A 20,322-nucleotide genomic window follows, 5' to 3' on the forward strand; every position below is an offset into this window, starting at 1 on the left:
GAATATAGTTTTGTAGCATAATGATGGTTTGGACCTGCCATATTTTTGTTGTACACTCGAGGGGTATAAAGTTCATGAAACGGAGTCTTATGGACGTTATATCAACGACTCGCATACTACATCATGTAGTGGTATGCTGGGTCACCACAGTTGTCGTGGATCTAAGGTGTTTTAGGGCATGTTGTGGTGTTGTATTATGATCGTCCTTTGTTTTCTTTCGGCATCATAGTCACGTGCGTTTGTGGTGTCTAATTATCCCTAATTTGTTTTGTAAGAGGGTAACCTTACTATGTATTGTTCGGCCGTGCAACTTAATTATGTTATTTTTAAATATAATATATAAAGCGAGACGAAAACCTCGAGCGAGCGAGCCCGTGGTCGGCCGATTAGAATCGTTTGCCAAATCAGTTGCCAAATAAAAAGGAGGCCTAATTTGAAAGTTTTTCCAAACCCAGTGGTGAGGTAGGCTCGGCTTGACATTTCTTCGTGAACGGCAAAGCCCCGCCTGCCCTGGCCCTGGCCCCTGGGTACGTTCTGGCCGCTGACGTTGTCTGCTGATTGCGGCCATCCTCCCGTCCCGCCTCGCCCCCGAATCATTTGCGACCGACGTTTCACCCGATGATGCACCTGGCTCCACTGCCGAGCGTGATTACTGTCCTGTTCACGTCAGAGCTTCGCAGCTTGAGCCCTTGGGCCGTCCGGCGGTCCACCAAGGCTGGTACAGCAGAAATTTTGAATTTGAATTAATAAAGTGGGTCTGTCTATGTTAGATCTTAAATGTGAGACATCTAACTCCCTCTCACATCTACCTCCCTCATCCTTGATTTTTTTTAAGTCTCCCATGAATTTGTTTTGTCCCTAAGGGTGAGGGAGTTACGATGTTAGATAATATCTACAACTTGGCTGGTGCGAATGGCTGCTCTGTGTTCACTCGAAACGCACGACAGGTCACGTGCTTTCTACGGATGTAGCTCACCATTTTCACGCCAAATGGTAGAGCGCGAGAGCAACGGTACCTGTACCGTCTTACCATCAGCCTATGTCAAGCACGGCCGTGGAACGAACGGAGGCGACCCATACTGCTTCGGCCAATAGTGCCTCGGTACTGCCGTGGTGCAGTCCCGCAGAGACGCAACCGCCGCCGATGCATGCCCACGCCCCAAGGCGCCGAGGCCGAGCCGAGCCGAGCCGAGAAAGGCCAATCCATTCCCCCCGCCCCGTGCCGTGGGAGATCCATATGCCCCGGCGACGCGGGCGCGATCCCCGAGAACACCGCCAGTTCCCACACACGGCACGAGACGAGGCCACTCGCCAGCCCACACCGCCACCCACCCCCTCCCCCTGCCCTCTCCTTCCCGTGAAATCCCGCAGCCTCGAACCGAAAAGGCGAAATCTCCGAGCCATACACTACCGCCACAATCACTCGCAGTCGCGGCACTCACACACACGCCCCGACGCCCAGATGGCCTAGCGCACACAGGGGAGTCAGCGGTTCTCTCGCGCCTCGATCCCAGTGCCGCCGCGCTCGTGCCGTACGTGCGTGACGCAATGCCGGCGCCGGACCGCGCCGCCGCGGGCGGCGGACACCTCCGCGGCCACGCGCACCTCACCAACTGCGTCCACCTGCGCCACCACGGGGGAGGCGGCGGCGGGCCCGCGTCCTCCTCGGGCCGGAGGCGGAGCCCCGCGTCGGCCGCGCTGATGCGCGACCTCCTCGCGCTCCAGCGCTCGCGGGCGCGGACGCTCCGGGACCCGTCCACGCGCCGCTCCGTCGAGTCCTCCAAGGTGGCGGCCGACCCCGACCCGTACACCGACGACGACCGCGACGGCGGCGTCGATCTCCCCGCCAGGTCCCGACGCAGCGCCAAGGCCAACGGGGCGCTCAAGACGCTCCTCGACCAGCTCGCCGACAACCCCCACCCCAAGGCGGTCAGGCGCCCCCGCCGCCGCTTCAAACGCGGGGCCGGGGCCGGGGCCGCCCGCCGCGCCGGCACCGCCGGCAAGGCCCCAGATCGCGCCGCCGCCGCGCTCTCCCTCAACTCCAGCTCCCAGGAGGCCGTCTGCGGCAACAAGTACCTCTTCCGCGACGGCGACGAGCTGCGGCAGCATGTGCCGCAGGACTCGCGCAACGTCTGCGGCATCCCGTGGAACTGGTCACGCCTCCACCACCGCGGCAAGTCTATCCTCGACCTGGCCGGCCGCAGTCTATCGTGCGGGCTCTCCGACCCCAAGTCGGCCGCGGGGCGCGAGCCCGAAGCAACGGCCTCCGCCTCCGCCTCGCGCGCGCACCTCAGCGGTTCACACTCTCTTTTCCCGGTCAAGTCCGAGAGGCTGGCTTCCTCCACTAGCTCCGACTCTGACGCTTTGCCTCTGCTCGTCGAGGCGGCCACCTCCGGTGCACGCAATGACATTGGCGGCATGACTGGCAGCTACTCCGGGGAGCTCGGGCTATTCTCTAACAGGAGCAGCGGGATGGATTCTGACCTCTTGTCCCAGGTGCGGTCTGGGACACGGGGCTCTCTGCGAAGCCGCAGCCGGCACCGGAGCCTGACACAGAAGTTCGCGCCGAGGACGTTCAAGGACGTCGTCGGGCAGAGCTTGGTGGTGCAGGCGCTATCCAACGCCGTCCTAAGGAGGAAGGTTGGGTTGGTATACGTCTTCTATGGGCCGCACGGCACAGGGAAGACATCATGTGCGCGCGTCTTCGCCAAGGCGCTCAACTGCCACTCTGCCGAGCACCCACGGCCCTGTGACTCGTGCATTTCGTGCATCGCGCACAATGTTGGCAAAAGCAGGAACGTGATGGAGATTGGGCCCGTAGGCAACATCGACATGGATGGAATTGTGGATGTTCTTGACAATGTCATGCTTTCACCGGCACCATCACATTATAGGGTATTCATATTTGATGACTGCGACACATTGCCAGCAGACACTTGGAGCATCATCTCGAAAGTCATTGAACGGGCACCCCGTCGTGTGGTGTTTATCCTTGTTGGTCCCAACCTCGACCTCCCTCATATCATCCTGTCAAGATGTCAAAAGTTTTTTTTCCCCAAGTTGAAGGAGTGTGATATCGTCAACACATTGCAGTGGATTTCCACCAGTGAAACTCTAGATGCGGATAGGGATGCATTGAGGTTAATTGCATCCCGTTCAGATGGATCGTTGAGAGATGCTGAGATGACTCTTGATCAGCTGAGTTTGTTGGGGCAAAGGATTTCTCTGTCTCTTGTCCAAGAACTCGTAAGATATTTTGCAAGCATCATTATTACCATCAACCTTTTTTATCTTTGAAAAGATATTTCGCAAGCATGATCGTACCATCAATATTTATGTTTTGGAAAACAAACTATATCATGTAGATTCAATACCTGGTTTCCTTCTGGTTTGAATAGAAGGTGTCATCAGCTAATAATTTAGTTGGGGTTTTGTTTGAACCTGTAATTTGTCAAGAAGTGAATTAGGCATAGTATAGCAACTTCAGATGACACATATGATCGAAATATCACATGGTTGGATTAATCGGCACAGACACTGAATGGCCTCTTTGGTATAAATTTGGTAATATAAATATCACATAGTTGGAATACAGTTAAGGAACTCGCCGACTTAAGCCCCTGTCAGAATTTTAATGCTCCATCGTTGCAATTCTTGTTTTGACAACAATATAACTTGGTTGCTTGTTTATGTCACAGGTTGGTTTGGTATCCGAAGATAAGCTGGTTGATTTGCTTGATTTGGCACTATCTGCTGACACTGTGAACACAGTGAAGACATTACGAGACATTACAGAAACTGGAGTTGAGCCTTTGGCACTGATGTCTCAACTTGCCACGATAATTACTGACATCCTGGCTGGTTCCTACATATTTGCAAGAGAAAGACCACGAAGAAAGTTCTTCAAACGTCCAACCTGTAAGCATCAACTTTTTTTTATAACCATGGATAATTCAGAACAATTTGACACTATTTTCCTATCCTGACTACCTCTGCTAAGACTATGAAGTCAATCGTCTGGTTGTCTGGTTGACATGTTTTTCTTCCGTGTTGCCTTACGGTTAATATTTTACAACCACTTAATGTAGTGTTCTTGCATTACTAATTTCAGTGTCAAAAAATGATATGGAGAAACTACGCCAGGCTTTGAAAACACTATCGGAAGCTGAAAAGCAGTTGAGAGTCTCCAATGACAAGGCAACATGGCTTGCGGCTGCTCTGCTTCAGCTTGCTCCTGATAAGCAGTATATGGTGCCAAGTTCATCAACAAGTACGAGTTTCAACCACGGTGTATTGGACGGTTCCCTTCCTGGTAAGGATGTAGCAAGGCACTCAGCTATTGAGCATAATGGTAACATGGCAAGCACTTCTTACGGCGAAAGGAGAACCATTAAACATACATCAAATCACCATGGTTCCTCCACTGTTACCAAAGTGAATGAGCAATCCAAACATAGCAAAACTGAAAATGAAATGATCTGGCAAGCAGTGCTTGAGAGTATTCAGTCAGATACACTACGAAAAATGATGGCCAAAGAAGGAAAGCTAAGATCTGTCAGCCTAGGCACCGGTAAGCTTCAAAGTCTAAAATCCATTTCAATTTTCAAATTACTAGTTTTTTTTTTCCTTTTGGCCTAGAAAATGAAATATATAGCTTCAGTACTCACAAAAACAGAGATGCAAACTCCTGTAGTTGATGATTCAGTTTCCAGTCAACTGGTTGTCCACTTTGTATACAAGTGAATTAACCAAATGAACTATGATGGGTCAACGGTTCAGCGCTGCCGTGCCTCCAACTTGTAGTTATGTTAAGTTGAATTACTATCTCCTTGGAAATATGTTACTCCCTCCGATCCAAAATAAGTGTCACAGCTTTGAACTAAGGTTAGTTCAACTTTAGTTCAAAGCTGTGACACTTATTGTAGACCGGAGGGAATAATTGTTAGCTTGTTGTTCTACCAGATTGTTTTTTAACAACAGCTTCTTTTCTTCCTACAGGACCGACAGTGCAAGTGATATTCAGCTCACGTGTAAATAAGTCCAACGCTGAAAACTTCAGGGGACAAATTATGCAGGCGTTTGAGTCTGTTCTTCATTCTGCTATAATACTTGAAATCCGATATGAAGCAAAACATGATGCGGGAGCAGGTCATGATGAGAATGACTCTGACACGATATCAAGGAGATCCTTCAGTAAACATAGCCCGGTTTCTTCTGGAGGTGAAACCCTCGTCAGGAGGCTTAAAAAAGACAGGGTTGTCAAGGGAGCTAGTTCTACTAAGACCAAGTGGATGCAGTCTGATCCCCACATATTAACAGAAGGCGAGATCATTGAAGTTGGACCTTCTCACATGCACCGGTGTCCTGAAACAGATAATGGTGTTCATAATATAAATGAAAGAAGAAATGATAATGCATGGGAAGAGGCTTTGTCATCACCAAACCAAGAGGGCGTGATTAAACAAGGAGGAAAAAATGGGAATAAACAGCGTCGACAGAACAGCATAGTAAAACGAAAGCTCTCACTTGCTCATGTTCTCAGTAAGGTGGAGGTTTGTTCTCAACAAGGAGGCTGGTCTAGACGAAAAGCTATGTCAATTGCAGAAAAACTGGAACAAGAGAATTTGTAAGTAACATCGTCTTACATCCCGTTCAAACAGCCTAAAGTATAGGAGTCATACTTCAGCATCTGCATCTAAGAAATTAATACATGTCACTAAACCTTTACTCTGTGTATTGTAAAATAAAATAAAACAAAACAAATGATAAATGTACTTTAAGATGCTTGAAGCTTTTGCGTCTTCCCTAAAGATACATTCTTCAAAGAAGATATAAATGGTGATATCGCACACCAATAGTTAGTATTAATCATCGGTCATGCATGGTGAACAATCAATACTCAATACCAGCATGTATCATGAGAGCATTAAGAAATTATTTTTGTAACAACATAAATTGCCGCTTAAATATTCTATGTTTGAATTGATTTTGCCAATTATAGCTTTGTGATTTGTACTGCTCAGAGAACGATGTTTGATCGTGATAATTTTTATGCACAGGAGATTAGAGCCTAGATCGAGAAATATACTGTGTTGGAGAACTTCAAAGACTCGCCGGAAGGTAATTTTCATGTCTGAGTTATGTTGAAACAGTGTGCCACTAGAATAAGTGCCAGTGGGTCTTTTTACACCACTGAATACAATTGGAATGTTAACTTATATCAGTTTCCAAATTTAACTTATCATTTGCGTATTGGTGAGGAGTTGCTTGCGTTTGTGGAACTACACAAACAAGCCATGATTGTATAGCTTGAAACATTTAGGCTGTGGCGCTGGGCCCCTTTTGAGCTAACACTGCCTAGCTGGATCTGATGCTCTCCTGTGGTCATACTCCCTCCGTCCCAAAATATAAGATGTTTTGCAAACTATATTAGCTTGCAAAAATGTCTTACATTATGGGACGGAGGGAGTACCTTTTATTACCTCCGTCCCGAATTAGTTGTCTTAAATTTGTCTAGAGGCCTTTTTCTCAAGATGAATATAATAATTTCTATGAGGAAGCCAAACAAATTTGAAAAAGGAAATGGTAACATCAACGCAGTGCCAAAAAGAGGAACTACCTTGTTAGGTTGATTTTTCCTGATACATCGTTGAGAAATTTTGAATATGTTTGGAATGACTGTAGATTTTAAGTGAATTAGCAACTGTATAGTGATACGGTACTTGAACACAGCACAGCTATGGTGTTTGCGCACTGGTAGTGTGCATGAAATATTAGCGTCAGAGTTTTTGAACGCTGCTTAAATTACAGTTTTTGTTCTTATGTTTATCATATATATGTTTCTGTCAATGCTAATCCAATCATTTTCCACAGCTCTCGTCGTTTAGGTTCAGGACTGGAAGTGGAAGGTCACGAGCTATATCTCGGCTTATCCTGTGTGGAAGATGCATTTCCACAAAATCCCCAAGATAAAAGAACACTAGAAGTGGTAGTTTTCCACAAAATCCCCAAGATAAAAGAACACTAGAAGTGGTAGTTTTACAAGCGTTTAATTTTAACATCCATAATTTATTCACTCTGTACCTTGTAGACTGTAGCTGTGTCAATTTTTAGGCTTTCTCTAATCTGTAAATTGTTTGTCATGTAAAAGGAAGATAGAAATGGCGTAGCAAATTCTTTTCTGTCAAATATGCTGTGTAATTCTTTTTAAAAGCCAACGGAGTCTGTACCAGAGGCTTCACTAATAAATGGTTTTCTAGTCGGCATAGCTCAGTACTATTATACTGTGAAACAAGTGTCTTTGCTTAAGGAACAGTTTGTGATTGTGAACCATGTCAGGGAAAGATAATATTAACCACAAAAAGGGGAAACAATGCTAGTACTTCTGGAACCTGCTTCGATCTTCATTTTATTCTTCCTTGGACTGTTCCTAGAAATTCGCACATTGAAGTTCAATTTTCAAAAATGGAATTCAGATTCCTGGAGAATTGCACTTACAAAACTGTATTCAGAGGCCTGCACTAATGTCTTTGTCATATAAAAGTTAAGGTCACTGAACAAACGATACAAATTACAACACTTCCACTGTCAAACTAGAGCAACATGCTCATAGATGTTTACACAAAACTGTAATTTCTCCATCGACAGTATCCACATACTTATGGATCATCTGCAATAATGTCTGTCAACTCAAGAGACCACCACCAGAACTGCCAAAGGCACCATCGCCGTACTACGTATAATAGGAAAGAAGCCCCTTCAGATCCTCCTCTGTTGCAGTTGAATGGATCTGAACAATAAGACGGCCGATCTTTTGTTAAAATGTACCCACGCATAGAGTAATCATCGGAGATTTTGAGTTGCAGCAAGAACTAACCTGAAGATGAGAACTAGAAGTTCATTTGTTCATTGTGGTCGACAAATAGAAGTTCCAAAAGATGGAACAAGAGGACATGAAGGCAACACGAGCTGGCAAAGGAATCACCCTGGAATGCATATTGAAAATTAGCATAAGAAATGATTGTTTACATGAAGTATTGTCTAAACTAGACAACTTAATACTACCTTAGACTAGGATTAGAAAAATGCTGAGCTAAATATTTAAAAGTAGAGGTAGAAGTTAAGAGACTGTACCCAAAGTTAACAATCGATACTGGAATCCAAAATTTAAACCCTGCAGTAGCAGAATAAAGTGAGACATAACATAAAATGAGTTGTTTTCGTTCAAGCACAATGTTGAGAATACACTCAGGCAGAAACAGTACCATCGAGAAGAGTGGGAAGGGCGTCATTCTGATACTTCGATGGCAATTCTGACAATTTTCCTAACCACAAGTTATTCCAGGCAAAAATTACAGAGATGACACATGGACCAAGAACAATCTGGTTCAGTAGGACCTGGAACGACAACAGACATAAAATACAGAATGTATTAAGATCGAAATCCCCGAATCATCCGGTTACATGGGAGGGTGCATACCATACCTTAGCGGACAGAGTCGCGAGTGTTTGCTTGGGCATGCTTTTGTCGAGAAACTGATACCATGCATATGAGCCAGGACCATAGAGAAGAAATCCGTAAGATGCTATACGAAGCCCACGAAGCCAATCGTGGTTGAGCAACAGATCCGGCACAAGAGCCTGAAAGAAGACACCGGCGCGTGCGAGAACTTAGTACAATCGTAAAGTGTCAGGTTTACACTCATCACAGTGCATTGTGAGATTAGCTAACTTGTGGCATGGTGATGCACGGCTATGATTTAGTATACGCACACTACTGATTTGGACTTCACAGTTTGATCTACACTGAAGACTGAAGTTGAAGGTGTTTCGGCTGCAGGAATGCTTACACAACTGAATCATAATCCAGTTTTATCCTATTAGGGACTCCATTTTTATAACGGTTTCAAAAGTGGAGATGAGATGCAGGAAAAATGACCTTGCTGTCGGGTTCGGGGCCGCGTTTCCGGCGGTCGACGATGCGGCGGTGGACCTGCGCCATTGTGTCGCCGGTGAGGGTGAGGCAGGCGGCGGTCACGGCCTGCTGGAACGGGAAGTCGAGGGGCCAGCCACGGCTTTGGCCGACGGAGTCCGACGACGACGACGACGAGAGCGGCTCCCGCGGGGGCCCGCGGCGGCGGCCGCGAGCGTCTTGGTTGCGGCGGCCGCGGCGGCGCGAGTCGTTCTTGCGGCGGAGGGACGGGAGGTTCCACCACCACTCGCCGCCGCTTCCGATGGCTTTCATCTTTCCGCGGCGGCGGCGGGTGTGCGGGGTGTTCTGAGGCGTGCGGCAGTGTGGGACAGCTTTGGTGAGATACGGAGCATGAGGAGGGTATTCACCCCACCAATAGGTTTTGTGGCTCCGAGTCCTCTGGCCTGGTGTCGCTGCAAATGGGACCGGGGCAGCGTAAACAGAGAGAGATGTTTTGGGGGCAAAGGAAGATGAGCTGTCCGAAACTGTTTTATCTGTCCAAGCTCAACGCACTGGAGTAGAGCATCACCTGTTCTGCTCGACTAGATTTGTGCAAGTTTCACGAATATGGTAGAACTAGAAGGTTCTTCGGTTTCTAGCCGAATTTGGCGATGCGCCGCATAGGACAAATATGACCCTTAAACGCATGCGGATACGTCCGATCGCATCCGTGGGCAGTGACCGACACCTCAAATAGCGTTGTTCACATCCGTGTATTTCATATATGATGCCCCATATTCATACTAAGTGCAGAATATGTGAATTGCACGATGTATTGTTTTTCGTGCATAGGCACGTATATATGATGTACAAAGGTGGGCCACGGACCTCAACTATACAAGAAACTAGGAGGCGGGCCAAATACACAATATGCACATAACACATATACTCAACACCCCCCGCAGTCGAAGCGGCACCATGGCTTACGCAAAGACTGGACCGAAACTCCTCAAATGACGTCGTAGGCAAGTCCTTAGTCATGATATCAACAAATTGTTGGGAAGTAGGGACGTCTAAAACACGAATATGACCAAGGGCCACATGTTCCCGAACAAAATAAATATCCAACTCAATATGCTTGGTCCATCGATGATGCACCGGGTTAGCGGAGAGGTAGACCGCCGAGGTTTCTAGCCGAATTTGGTGATACTTAGAGCATCAGCCGTATATGACTAATATGACCCATCAAACGCCCGCGGATGCCTCCAGACGCGTTCGCGGGCATTGACCGGGCACTCCTCAAATAGCGTCGTCCACATCCGTGTATCTTATATCCGATCCCCAATATTCATACTAAATCATGCTACGTCGATCAAACTACGTAGATCAGCAAACGAACATAGGCAAGCACAATACTTTCACCAAAAGATCACGATCGGATGTTCAAAGGACCACCAAAGTTCACATAAACGACGAACAACTTGAAACTATATCTAACTTGAAATTAAACTGAAGAAAAGCGGATCTTCACCACTTTCGGGACGGCCCCTTCCCCTTCCGATCGCCGGCGCAGCTGTAGCCGTTGGCGGCTGGTGGAGGATCGTTCGAGTCGTCGGACGAGGAGCCGCCGCCGTCGTCGTCGAAGGAGGAGGAGGAGACGATGATGAGGTCCTTGAGGCGCCGGACGGCCCTGTCCTGCTGGCGCTTGAGCTTCGCCAGCCGAGCCGCCTCCGTCGCCTTCTCCTTTGCCTCGCGCTCGGGCTGCTCGATAGCTAGCCGGAGAGTCCGGCGGAGCCGCGCAGCGTCCACCTCCGCTCTCGTAAGCGACCGGCGGTAGACCCACGCGAGGAGTCGCTCGTCCTCGTCGGGCTCTGTCGGTAACCCACAGCGACGGCGGACAAAGCTCTCAGCCGCAACCCCCATCCTTGCCTGCTGCCTCTAGCAGCGGGCGGCGCGCGCCTCCGACTCCGGCGTGCGCGTCTGGGCCGGCGGTGCGGGTACAAGCACCCACCGCGGCCGACGTGGCGGAGCAACAGCCGCGCGGGGGCAGGGGACGACGTGAGGGGAGGCGCGGACTACGCAGCCTGCGCGGAGCCAAGCGCGGGTTGGGAGGAGCCAGCACCAGAGGGGGAGAGGCGAGGCGACCGATCATGAACTGTCACTCGTGTCCACCTTGGACCTCTCGAGGGCAATGCACAGGGCCAACTCGTCGTCATCGTCGGAGGAGGAGCGGCTGCCGACGCTCGACATGGTCGTCGCAGTCACCGGAGTCGTCGGAGTGGATCGAAACGGAGAAATCGGAGGGAAGAAGAAGAGACTGATCGAGAGTGGAGTGAGCTAGGGTTTCCGGACTGGGAATATTTGAGGGGGCGAAGTGGCCTCGAGGTGGGCCAAGCTGACATGTCGGACGTGCCGGGGCGCGCTTGTGCAGCCCCATATCCGCTCTAATTTGGGCTGGATATGAGGGGTGCCGCATAGCCCGAACGTTTGACGGCCGTTTGAAACGTTTGACTGGATCAGATTATCGTGACTGGTTAGTGACCAGGCGGGCCGTTCGGGTGTTTGAGACCGGTTTGAGGCGCCCGACCGTAGATGCTCTTAGTTCTACTAGAGTGTGACAGCTCTTTGCCACACCATTTCTTGGTTGCGAGTTAAGTATTTTTTTTAGGCGACCATTAAGGTTAGAAGTGAGCATTTTTACATCAAAAACTGAAGAACCGAATTAAATTCATCTGATAGTCCTACTTTATTCGGTTTATGGTGTTCGCTTTGGTGTTTTCGTCGCTTGTTGTTTGGTGTTTAGGTATATCCATATGCATTGAAATTGACCTCCCTTTTTTCTCTTTTTAAGTTTCCTATTTTGCTAGCAGGTGTAGACATGGCCCAAGGCCCATATACGTTGCTATTTAAGTCAAGGAATGAGGGGGCAGTAGCGGTATCAAACCTGCTCGAAACATACTGTTTGGCTTCGGGTCAGAGGATAAATGATGATAAATCTTCGATTTTCTTCAGCAGAGGATGCCCACAAGCGGTAAGAGACGAAATGAAAAATATTCTAAATGTGCATAACGAGTCCCTTAGTGACAGGTATTTGGGAATGCCAACGGAGGTCGGTCACTTGAGGAACGGGATCTTCAAATACTTGAGGGACCGAGTTTGGGAGAAGGTCAAAGGATGGATGGAAAAGCTATTATCTTCAGCGGGGAAAGAGGTACTAATCAAAGCAGTGGATCAAGCAATTCCAGTGTATTCGATGGCTTGCTTCCGACTTCCATGGGGACTATGTGAAAGTATTACTGCGCTAATCAGACAATTCTGGTGGGGAAGTAAGCAGGGGAAGCGAAAACCGAGCTGGGTGGCATGGGATGTGGTCACTCTGCCAAAGCATCTTGGAGGTCTTGGCTTTCGGGACATGGAGATGTTCAATTTGGCACTCCTAGCAAGGCAATCCTGGCGCATGTTGCAAAATCCACTGTCTCTCAGTGCGAGGATCCTGAAAGCAGTATACTATCCCAACTCGGACATTTTTGGAGCAACACTAGGGCCTCACCCCTCGCAGATTTGGCGGGCTATCTTGGATGGCCGGGATATCATGGTCCAGGGTTTGGTACGCAGAATTGGAGACGGTGAATCGACAAAGATATGGGAGGACAATTGGTTGCCGAGACCAAACATGAAGAGACCGATCACCTCTCTAGTGCAGAATCCTCCAACTACAGTAGCTGAGTTGATAGATCACACTACATCATCCTGGAAGGAGGATCTAGTCCGGACGGTGTTTATACCAATCGATGCTGCAGCCATACTACAAATACCCCTTTGCACACGACAGACTGACGATTTCTGGGCCTGGTCCGAGGAGAGGAAGGGCATGTTCACCGTGCGTTCAGCGTATCGGATGATCCAACTAACGAAGCTCAGCCGCGAGGCATGGCTTTATGAAGATGGCTCGGCTTCTGACTCTCATGGAGCTGACCAGGGGTGGACAGAACTATGGCGGATCAAGGTCCCCTCAAAACTAAATTTTTTCTTATGGAGACTCGCCAAGCACTCTGTCCCCACAGCATCGCTGCTCCATCATCGAAATATGTCAACTTCCCGAGCTTGCTGCCTTTGTGGGGCTGTTGACACCTGGCGCCATGCCCTTGTGGATTGTTCGGTCTCTAGGAGTACTTGGGCGCTGTCTTCAGAGGAGATTCTCACCAAGTTGAGCACATGCACGGAGGAAAACGCGAAAAGATGGTTATTCGTCATGCACGAAGCGCTCAACCAAGATGATTTCCTTGCTTTCGTCGTCACACTATGGGCTCTGTGGGGCGCTCGAAGGAAGGCCATGTACGAGGATATCTTCCAGACACCTTATGCCATTAACGGGTTTGTAAAATCCTACATAGCTGAACTCAAGGCAATCCAGACTCCGACGGCCGTTGGGGTCAGGGCTCCACAAGCTCGAGGTAACAGATGGATGGCACCACCACAGGGCCTGGTGAAGATCAATGTTGATGCCGCCGTAGGCCGGGAGAGAGGTGCAGAAGGAGCTATCTGTAGAGATCAGGATGGAGCCTTCTTGGGAGCTTCGGTGGTGGTCTTCTCTCATCTTTCAGATCCAGGCACTTTGGAGATGCTCGCTATTAGGGAAGCCCTGGCACTGGCAGATGACATATATGTCAGGAGGATTCATGTTGCGTCGGACTATAAAGTGGCCGTGGATGACATCCATCAACAATGCAAAGGAAGCTATGGGGCTATTGCACATGAAATCATACAGCATAGGGCAGAATTTGAGGTTTGTAATATACGTCATGAGTTTAGGAGCTCGAACATCGAAGCTCACAAACTAGCAAAGCACGCTTTATCTCTCGGGGTTGGTCGCCATGTTTGGTTAGGCCAGCCCAACGATCTTGATTTCGTCCCTGTAAACATTGTGACGACGTAATAAAGCTTTGTAGTTTGTCTAAAAAAACAAATTCACTCGTGGCTTTGCCTCTCAGGATCACTCTCTCTGCATTGGTTTTCGTCCCCAAAAGACTACAATCTCTCGACTAAACATCTTCCAACGTTTGGGTCAGATCTACTGCCTGGCTATAACGACTCTCCAACGCCTAATCTTTTTGTTTTGGCTCTCCCCCATCGCTCACTGTCGATTCTCCGTGTGATATCATCGCTATATCACAGAAGTATTCATCATCTCTCACAATTTTTTGGTGCTTCAACTTCTAACAGGATACCGAACGATGCCCCATCGAGACTGCAGAACACCAAAGGCACGCTCGACATCCTTCACTCTCTTGCTCTTGGGAAAATATCTTCCTCTTCTCTCCGACAGGGTTGGGGATCGTCTTCACAACAGCGGTCCACTGAGGATAGATACCGCCAGCTAGGTAGTATCCTTTGTTATAGTTGTGGCCGCTGATGTCAATATTCACCGGCGGACAGTTTCCTTCGGCGAGCCTTGCAAACACCGGCGACTGTTGAAGCACGTTGATATCATTGTGCGATCCGGCCATGCCGAAGAAAGAGTGCCAGATCCAGAGATCTTGTGAGGTTACGGCCTCAAGTATGACAGTGCAAGCCCTGACATGGCCCCTGTACTGCCCTTGCCAAGCAGAAGGGCAGTTCTTCCACTCCCAGTGCATGCAGTCTATGCTGTCAAGCATCCCGGGAAAGCCCCTGTTGGCATTCATCGCCAACAAGCGGGCTGTATCTTCAACAGTTGACTCTCTCAAATACTCAGGGTCATACACTGCAATCAAAACCTTACAGAAGCTATAGATGGACTCTAGGCACGTAGACTCGCTCATACGGACGTATTCATCAATGAGATCACCGGGCACTCCGTATGCAACCATCCGGATAGCTGCAGTCCATTTCTGATAAGAGGAGAAGCCAATCTTTCCAAGGGCATCCTCCTTGCACTCGAAATACTTATCATATCCGATCACCCCCTCTTGAATACGGTTGAAAACATGCCTAGCCATACGAAAACAACAGTGGAATTGGTGACGTTTGAAGAGGGGGTTGTCTGTCTCAAAGTAGTCCTTCCAAAGAAGGAAATGACCGGTCTCTCGGTTGCGATTCAACACCGGAGTGTGCCCCGGGATCAAGCCCCAGAACAATGACCGCTGCCTATTAAGGTGGTCATGGACCAACACGGCAGCCGCCATCTTCTCATCATCAGATGAAGAATCGTCGAAGTCGCAGAAAAAATTGTGGAAAAAGAACTCGTCGGCGGAGTCCATTTGTACCTTGGGGGCAAACTGTCGAACAGCTTGCGGGCGTCGTCGAAGAAGCTGGCCGGCGAAGAGACGCGCGCCTCCCCTGGACCAGGTAGCTGGTCTGGCGGCATCCGAGGAACACAGCGATGTCAGATGAGCGTGGCGGCGTCAGACGAACGAGCTGGCCAGGTTCTCAGGGGGCGACTTCGTGCTCGCGGCGACGTTGAGGTGGGGTGGTGGGAAGCAACGGTGGCCTGGCGGCGAGGTGATGGTGGCAGCGACGTGGGAGGTGGCGGTGTGCGAGGAAGGTGTGTGGGCGCGGACGGCTGGCAGAGACACCGGAACTGGGCTGCGGCGGTGACGGGGTAGGGCGGGCAAGGGCTTGCTATCGATGGAGGTGAAAGACAATGGCCAATGTGCCACCGATTAGCAGGCCAAGGAAAGGAGTAGGCGCGCGTCCGTTTTGGCTGTCATTTTACTAACGGGCGCATACCCCCTCATCGCGTTTGGGCCGGCCCGTTTGTTTTTCTTTCTCTGTTTCTAAAGAGCAAAAATTGTGCGGGAGACGGGATTCTATCTCACGACGAGCGTGCTAAGAGCACGATGCGTCAACCACCAGACCACTTCTTTTGTTGAATTTTAATACATGCTTTTCTCCTTTCGTTCTATCATCTGTTTGTTTTCTTTTTCTGTCCTTTTTCAAGTTCCAGAAACCCTTTTTCTTCATGATTTTTTCCTGCAAAATCAATATTTTTTTTCCAAATTTGAAGAACTTTTTTCAATCTCGATGAACTTTTTCCAAATTCGGTGAATTTTTTTCAAATTTGTTGAACTATTTTTCAAATTTGTTGAACTTTCTGTTTCAAATCGGATGAACTTTTTTCTCAAATCCGTTGAACTCTTTTCAAATTCGATAAACTTTTTTCAAATCTAGTGAACTTTTTTCAAATCGAATGAACTTTTTTTCCAATTCGATGAATTTTTTGTTTCAAATCCGTTGAACTTTTTTCTCAAATCCGTTGAAGTCTTTTCAAATTCGATGAACTTTTTTGAAATCCAGTGAACTTTTTTCAAATCAAATGAAATTTTGTTTTCAAATTCGATGAGCTTTTTTCAAATATTGTGAAATTTGTGTCAAAATTGATGAGCCATTTTTAGAATTGATGAACTTTATCAAATTTTTTGAACTGCTTTCAACTTCGTAAATTTCAGATCCATTTGTCTTTTCAGTTTTGTGAAGGAAGGAACGAACACCGAAAAAAAAGGAACGAACGAAGGAAACGCACAACTGCGAACGAAAGGAAAGGATCGAGCGTGCTAGCTGGGCCGGCCCACGCGAGGCTGCAGCGAGCGCCTGGTAAGAGAACCGGCTCTTAAGGCGCTGAAGAGGAGGTCTCTTCGTTTTGTATCCGCGCGGACGCAAATGAGGCTCAAATTTGGGCCGAGAATAGGTCGGTAAACGGACGAAATGCGGAAGCGCGTTCATTTGGGCCGGCGGGTTGGACCGATTTTTCTGTCCGTGGGGATCCAAAAGAACACACATAGACAAAATGGATCGGCGGGTTGGAGGTGCTCCTACCGGGCTTAATAAACTTTTCTCAGCTACTGCCAGTTCTGCTGAACTGCTGCTTTGTCCGACCCATCTGCAAGTGATACTAGTATAGATGCAGAGCACTAAATCCAAACATGCAAGACCATTGTCCGTACCAGCATCGTCGTCTACCTCGAACCAGCTGAGGGAACACTACACCACACACAGAGCCAAACCACCACACAGTGGGAGCGGTGTGAACTGCTCAAATGGTCTTGACAAAATGTCAGAATCTTCCATCTGCAGTCTCCTTTTCTATTGCAGCAACAGCCGTTTCCGCGTGGCAACGTATGAACTACAGCTAGTTAGCAGCACAGCGATTTCAGGGATAACCTAATCGATCTGTTAAGCTTTTGTCAAACCTTGTGGCAGTTTTATATTGCATGAATCAGGCGCCGCGCGATGCGGTGATGCCATGCGCCTCATAATTGAGACCGGAGTGGGAACAAGTCGAGATCGATGAGAAGTTGAGGACATGCATCCGAGGATTAAACAAAGAAACAAAGCAGCAGAAAATTGGGATGGTGATGCGATGGCTGAACGGGTTCGAATAATCCATTAAAGTTTGCATCATGGCATGCACGGTCGATCGATCGAGCGCACAATCTGGCCGTAACGCGGTGATTGGTTTGCACGCGGTTTACAACTGTATCAAGCATGACAGTACAGACTAATCTAGAGTTCTAGACAGTATAATTATGATTATCTGAAATCGCAGACATCATTGTTTCTCCTCCAAGCAAAATGAGAACACCAGGTCTGTACCAGAATTACCATGCCCTTTACTGATGGCCATGTAGCTGAAAATTCTACTACGAGACATCGTCAAGAAAGCTCTTCAAGTCTAAAAAAACTCCCGCGATTATCCTTTCAACCACCCCTGCACGTACATATATTCTAAAAACTGCTACTCCTCGTCTACTCGCCGGTCGACGGATGCGTAATTGAGATCGAAGGGACAGCTGACTGATAGATGAGATGATGATGGCACCGATGGACGCAGAGGTTAGTGCATGAGATGAGATAGTTGGGGAGGCGTCGCCGTCACACGCTGGATCATATTCTCAAGCCAAGCCTGTCCCTTTTTGTTTAAAAATCCCCCGTCCGTCGCAGCGTGCGCGCCCACAACCCCACGTCCCCGTCCCCGGCCACGGCCATCCCCCACCCTATCGCACGAATTCGAACAGCGCCGCAGCGTCACGACGGCACATGATAGAGGCGCACACACACGGCCTCGTGTTTGTTTAGTTCACTCGCACAGCCCACCTCCCGGTTTCTTTATATCCGGCGGATCGCCGGCTTGTCTCTGTAGCCGGTGGCATCGATCCAAGGAGTATACTACCCCCTCCGGCCCCCGCTCGCTGCTTCCTCCTCCATTTCCGATCGGTCGATTGCGGTTGACAGCTCCACCGTCTGCTAGCTTGTGCTTGTCAGATCTTGTTGCATGGACGGCGAGTGGAGCGACGGGGCGGTGTCCGGTGGCGAGCAGAAGGCCAGCGGGGACGGCGTTTCGGCGGACTGCAACAGCCCGGGGTCGCCTTCGCCACCGGCGGTGCCGTCGACTAGCGGGAGGAGGCGGTCGTTGCAGAAGCGAGTGGTGACCGTGCCTCTCGCCGATTGGAACGTCCCGCGGCCCAAGGGCGTCGGAGAGGGCAACACGCCGACAGACTCGTGGGCGTGGCGGAAGTACGGCCAGAAGCCCATCAAGGGCTCACCCTTCCCAAGGTACGTTCATGTACGACCTAATTTAAGTCACCATAACTCTGCAATTAACTCGGAGTTTGGCCTGGATTGGGACGGCATTCAATGGATTACAGTTTGCTTCCTGTGATATGGTCTTGCGCTCTTCGATTGAGTCCATATGCATGGCGAGGTTTGCTGATCTTCGTTTGGTGTTCAATTGCGAGCAGGGCTTACTACAGGTGCAGTAGCTCCAAGGGGTGCCCGGCGAGGAAGCAGGTGGAGAGGAGCCAGGCCGACCCGGACACGGTGCTCATCACCTACTCCTACGAGCACAACCACTCCAGCACGGTGGCGAGGGCGCAGAGCCGCCCGACCCCGACACCGAAACCCAACAAGGAGCGGCCGCTCCCGTCGCCCGAGCCAGCGAAATCTGACGGTACGCACCATGGAACCGCCAACGTTGCCGGCGGCCTAGTCACCGCGAGCCCGGCGCCGGCCATCGAGGTGCACGACGATTTCCGGTGGCTCTACGACGTCGTGTCCGTCACCTCGTCGACGTCGCCCTCCGAAGTCGAGGCGGCCGACGACATGCTGCTGTACGGGCCCATGTTCTTCGGCAAAGCGGTGGTCGAGGTCGACACGGCCGCGCTCCTTCCCGGCGAGTTCGGCGGCGAGGCCGTCGGCGGGGAAGGGGGCGAAGAAGACGACGCAATGTTCGCGGGGCTCGGCGAGCTGCCGGAGTGCGCCATGGTGTTCCGGCGGCATGCCCGCGACGGCCTGGCGGCAATGGCGGGAGGGGTCAAGGTCGAGCAGCCGGCGGAGGGCACAGCCATGACGTGAGCATGTCATGTCTGACATGTGGGACAGGTCTCCAATAAGATCGAGCAGACAAAATTGCAGTTTTAGTTTCATGTTCTCTTGCGCTTTTGTTGGTTAATTAGTTTTCTCACCTTCTTTTGGTGTACCTTCTTTTACTCATACATTAGCACAGAGAAGAATCTGAGACATTACCATTGAACATATTGATTGGACGAGAGATCGAGAGGGATACAAGCCCCTTTTGTCAATGGTTTGGTTGAATCATTTGTCTTGTAGTGGTATTCTATACTCCGGTCGCCGGTAGATACATACAAATAAAAAAGTAGTGAGCATTAGAAGATCTTCAACTTTTGCACTGCTAGTACATTGTACATTGCCTAGGTCAAGGTCATTGTCATGACGCATGAAGAGGATAGGCTTGACTTCTTCATGGCGGTGGAAATCTTTCTATCTCAGCAATTACTTGTCAAGCACTCTGAATCCTACTGCCTCCATTTCAAAATATTTAAAGTTTTAGGTTTGTCCTAATTAAGGCAAACTTCCTTAGGTTTAATCAAGTTTGTAGAAAACTTTGTTAATATGCACAAAATCTAATGTATAGAGCATGCAAATGTACTATATGATCAATCCATTGGAACTAATTTAATACTCCCTCCGTCCGGAAATACTCGTCGGAGGAATGGATGTATCTAGATGTATTTTAGTTCTAGATACATTCATTTTTATGCATTTTCCCGACAAGTATTTTCGGACGGAGGGAGTATCTTATATATCGGTATATTTTCTATAGACTTTTGAAACTAAAAAAGTTTGGCTTAAAATAAGGGCCTCTTTGATTCACATGACTCTAAAAATGCTGGAATAGGAAAAACATAGGATTAGAATGCCATGGTCATCTCAATCCTACATGATTTTGGGTTGTTTGATTGCATCATAGAAAAACAAAAGATTGTTTCAAAGAAGTTTGATTAGATGCTAGAAATCCTATACTATATGGAAAGTAGGACAAAGAAATCCTTAGGAAAAATTCATATATGATTCATTCATAAGAATCAAATAACCAACATAGAAAACAAATTGTAAGGATCACAATCCTCCAAAAT

At 48.9% G+C, this 20,322-nt stretch overlaps 3 protein-coding genes across 3 annotated transcripts; 2 read left to right on the forward strand and 1 right to left on the reverse strand.

Moving 5' to 3' along the window:
• Positions 1 to 1,533: 1,533 nt before the first annotated feature.
• Positions 1,534 to 7,281, forward strand: LOC119276895 (protein STICHEL-like 3). The gene is made up of 6 exons (XM_037558066.1): positions 1,534 to 3,246; positions 3,699 to 3,918; positions 4,112 to 4,570; positions 4,999 to 5,626; positions 6,060 to 6,120; positions 6,874 to 7,281. Exons 1-6 carry the CDS (start codon positions 1,549 to 1,551, stop codon positions 6,970 to 6,972), a joined length of 3,165 nt encoding a protein of 1,054 aa, XP_037413963.1. The 5' UTR covers positions 1,534 to 1,548; the 3' UTR covers positions 6,973 to 7,281.
• A 169-nt stretch (positions 7,282 to 7,450) lies between these two features.
• LOC119276897 (protein Mpv17-like) lies at positions 7,451 to 9,320 on the reverse strand. The gene is made up of 6 exons (XM_037558067.1): positions 8,939 to 9,320; positions 8,485 to 8,640; positions 8,265 to 8,397; positions 8,134 to 8,173; positions 7,877 to 7,985; positions 7,451 to 7,789 (listed from the first exon to the last, which is right to left on the reverse strand). Exons 1-5 carry the CDS (start codon positions 9,242 to 9,244, stop codon positions 7,898 to 7,900), a joined length of 723 nt encoding a protein of 240 aa, XP_037413964.1. The 5' UTR covers positions 9,245 to 9,320; the 3' UTR covers positions 7,451 to 7,789; positions 7,877 to 7,897.
• An 8,531-nt stretch (positions 9,321 to 17,851) lies between these two features.
• Positions 17,852 to 19,483, forward strand: LOC119276898 (probable WRKY transcription factor 65). Its single transcript, XM_037558068.1, has 2 exons — positions 17,852 to 18,442; positions 18,628 to 19,483. Exons 1-2 carry the CDS (start codon positions 18,162 to 18,164, stop codon positions 19,238 to 19,240), a joined length of 894 nt encoding a protein of 297 aa, XP_037413965.1. The 5' UTR covers positions 17,852 to 18,161; the 3' UTR covers positions 19,241 to 19,483.
• The last annotated feature ends 839 nt before the right edge of the window (positions 19,484 to 20,322 follow it).

Source organism: Triticum dicoccoides, chromosome 3B (assembly GCF_002162155.2).
Source record: "Triticum dicoccoides isolate Atlit2015 ecotype Zavitan chromosome 3B, WEW_v2.0, whole genome shotgun sequence".
NCBI lineage: Eukaryota > Viridiplantae > Streptophyta > Magnoliopsida > Poales > Poaceae > Triticum > Triticum dicoccoides.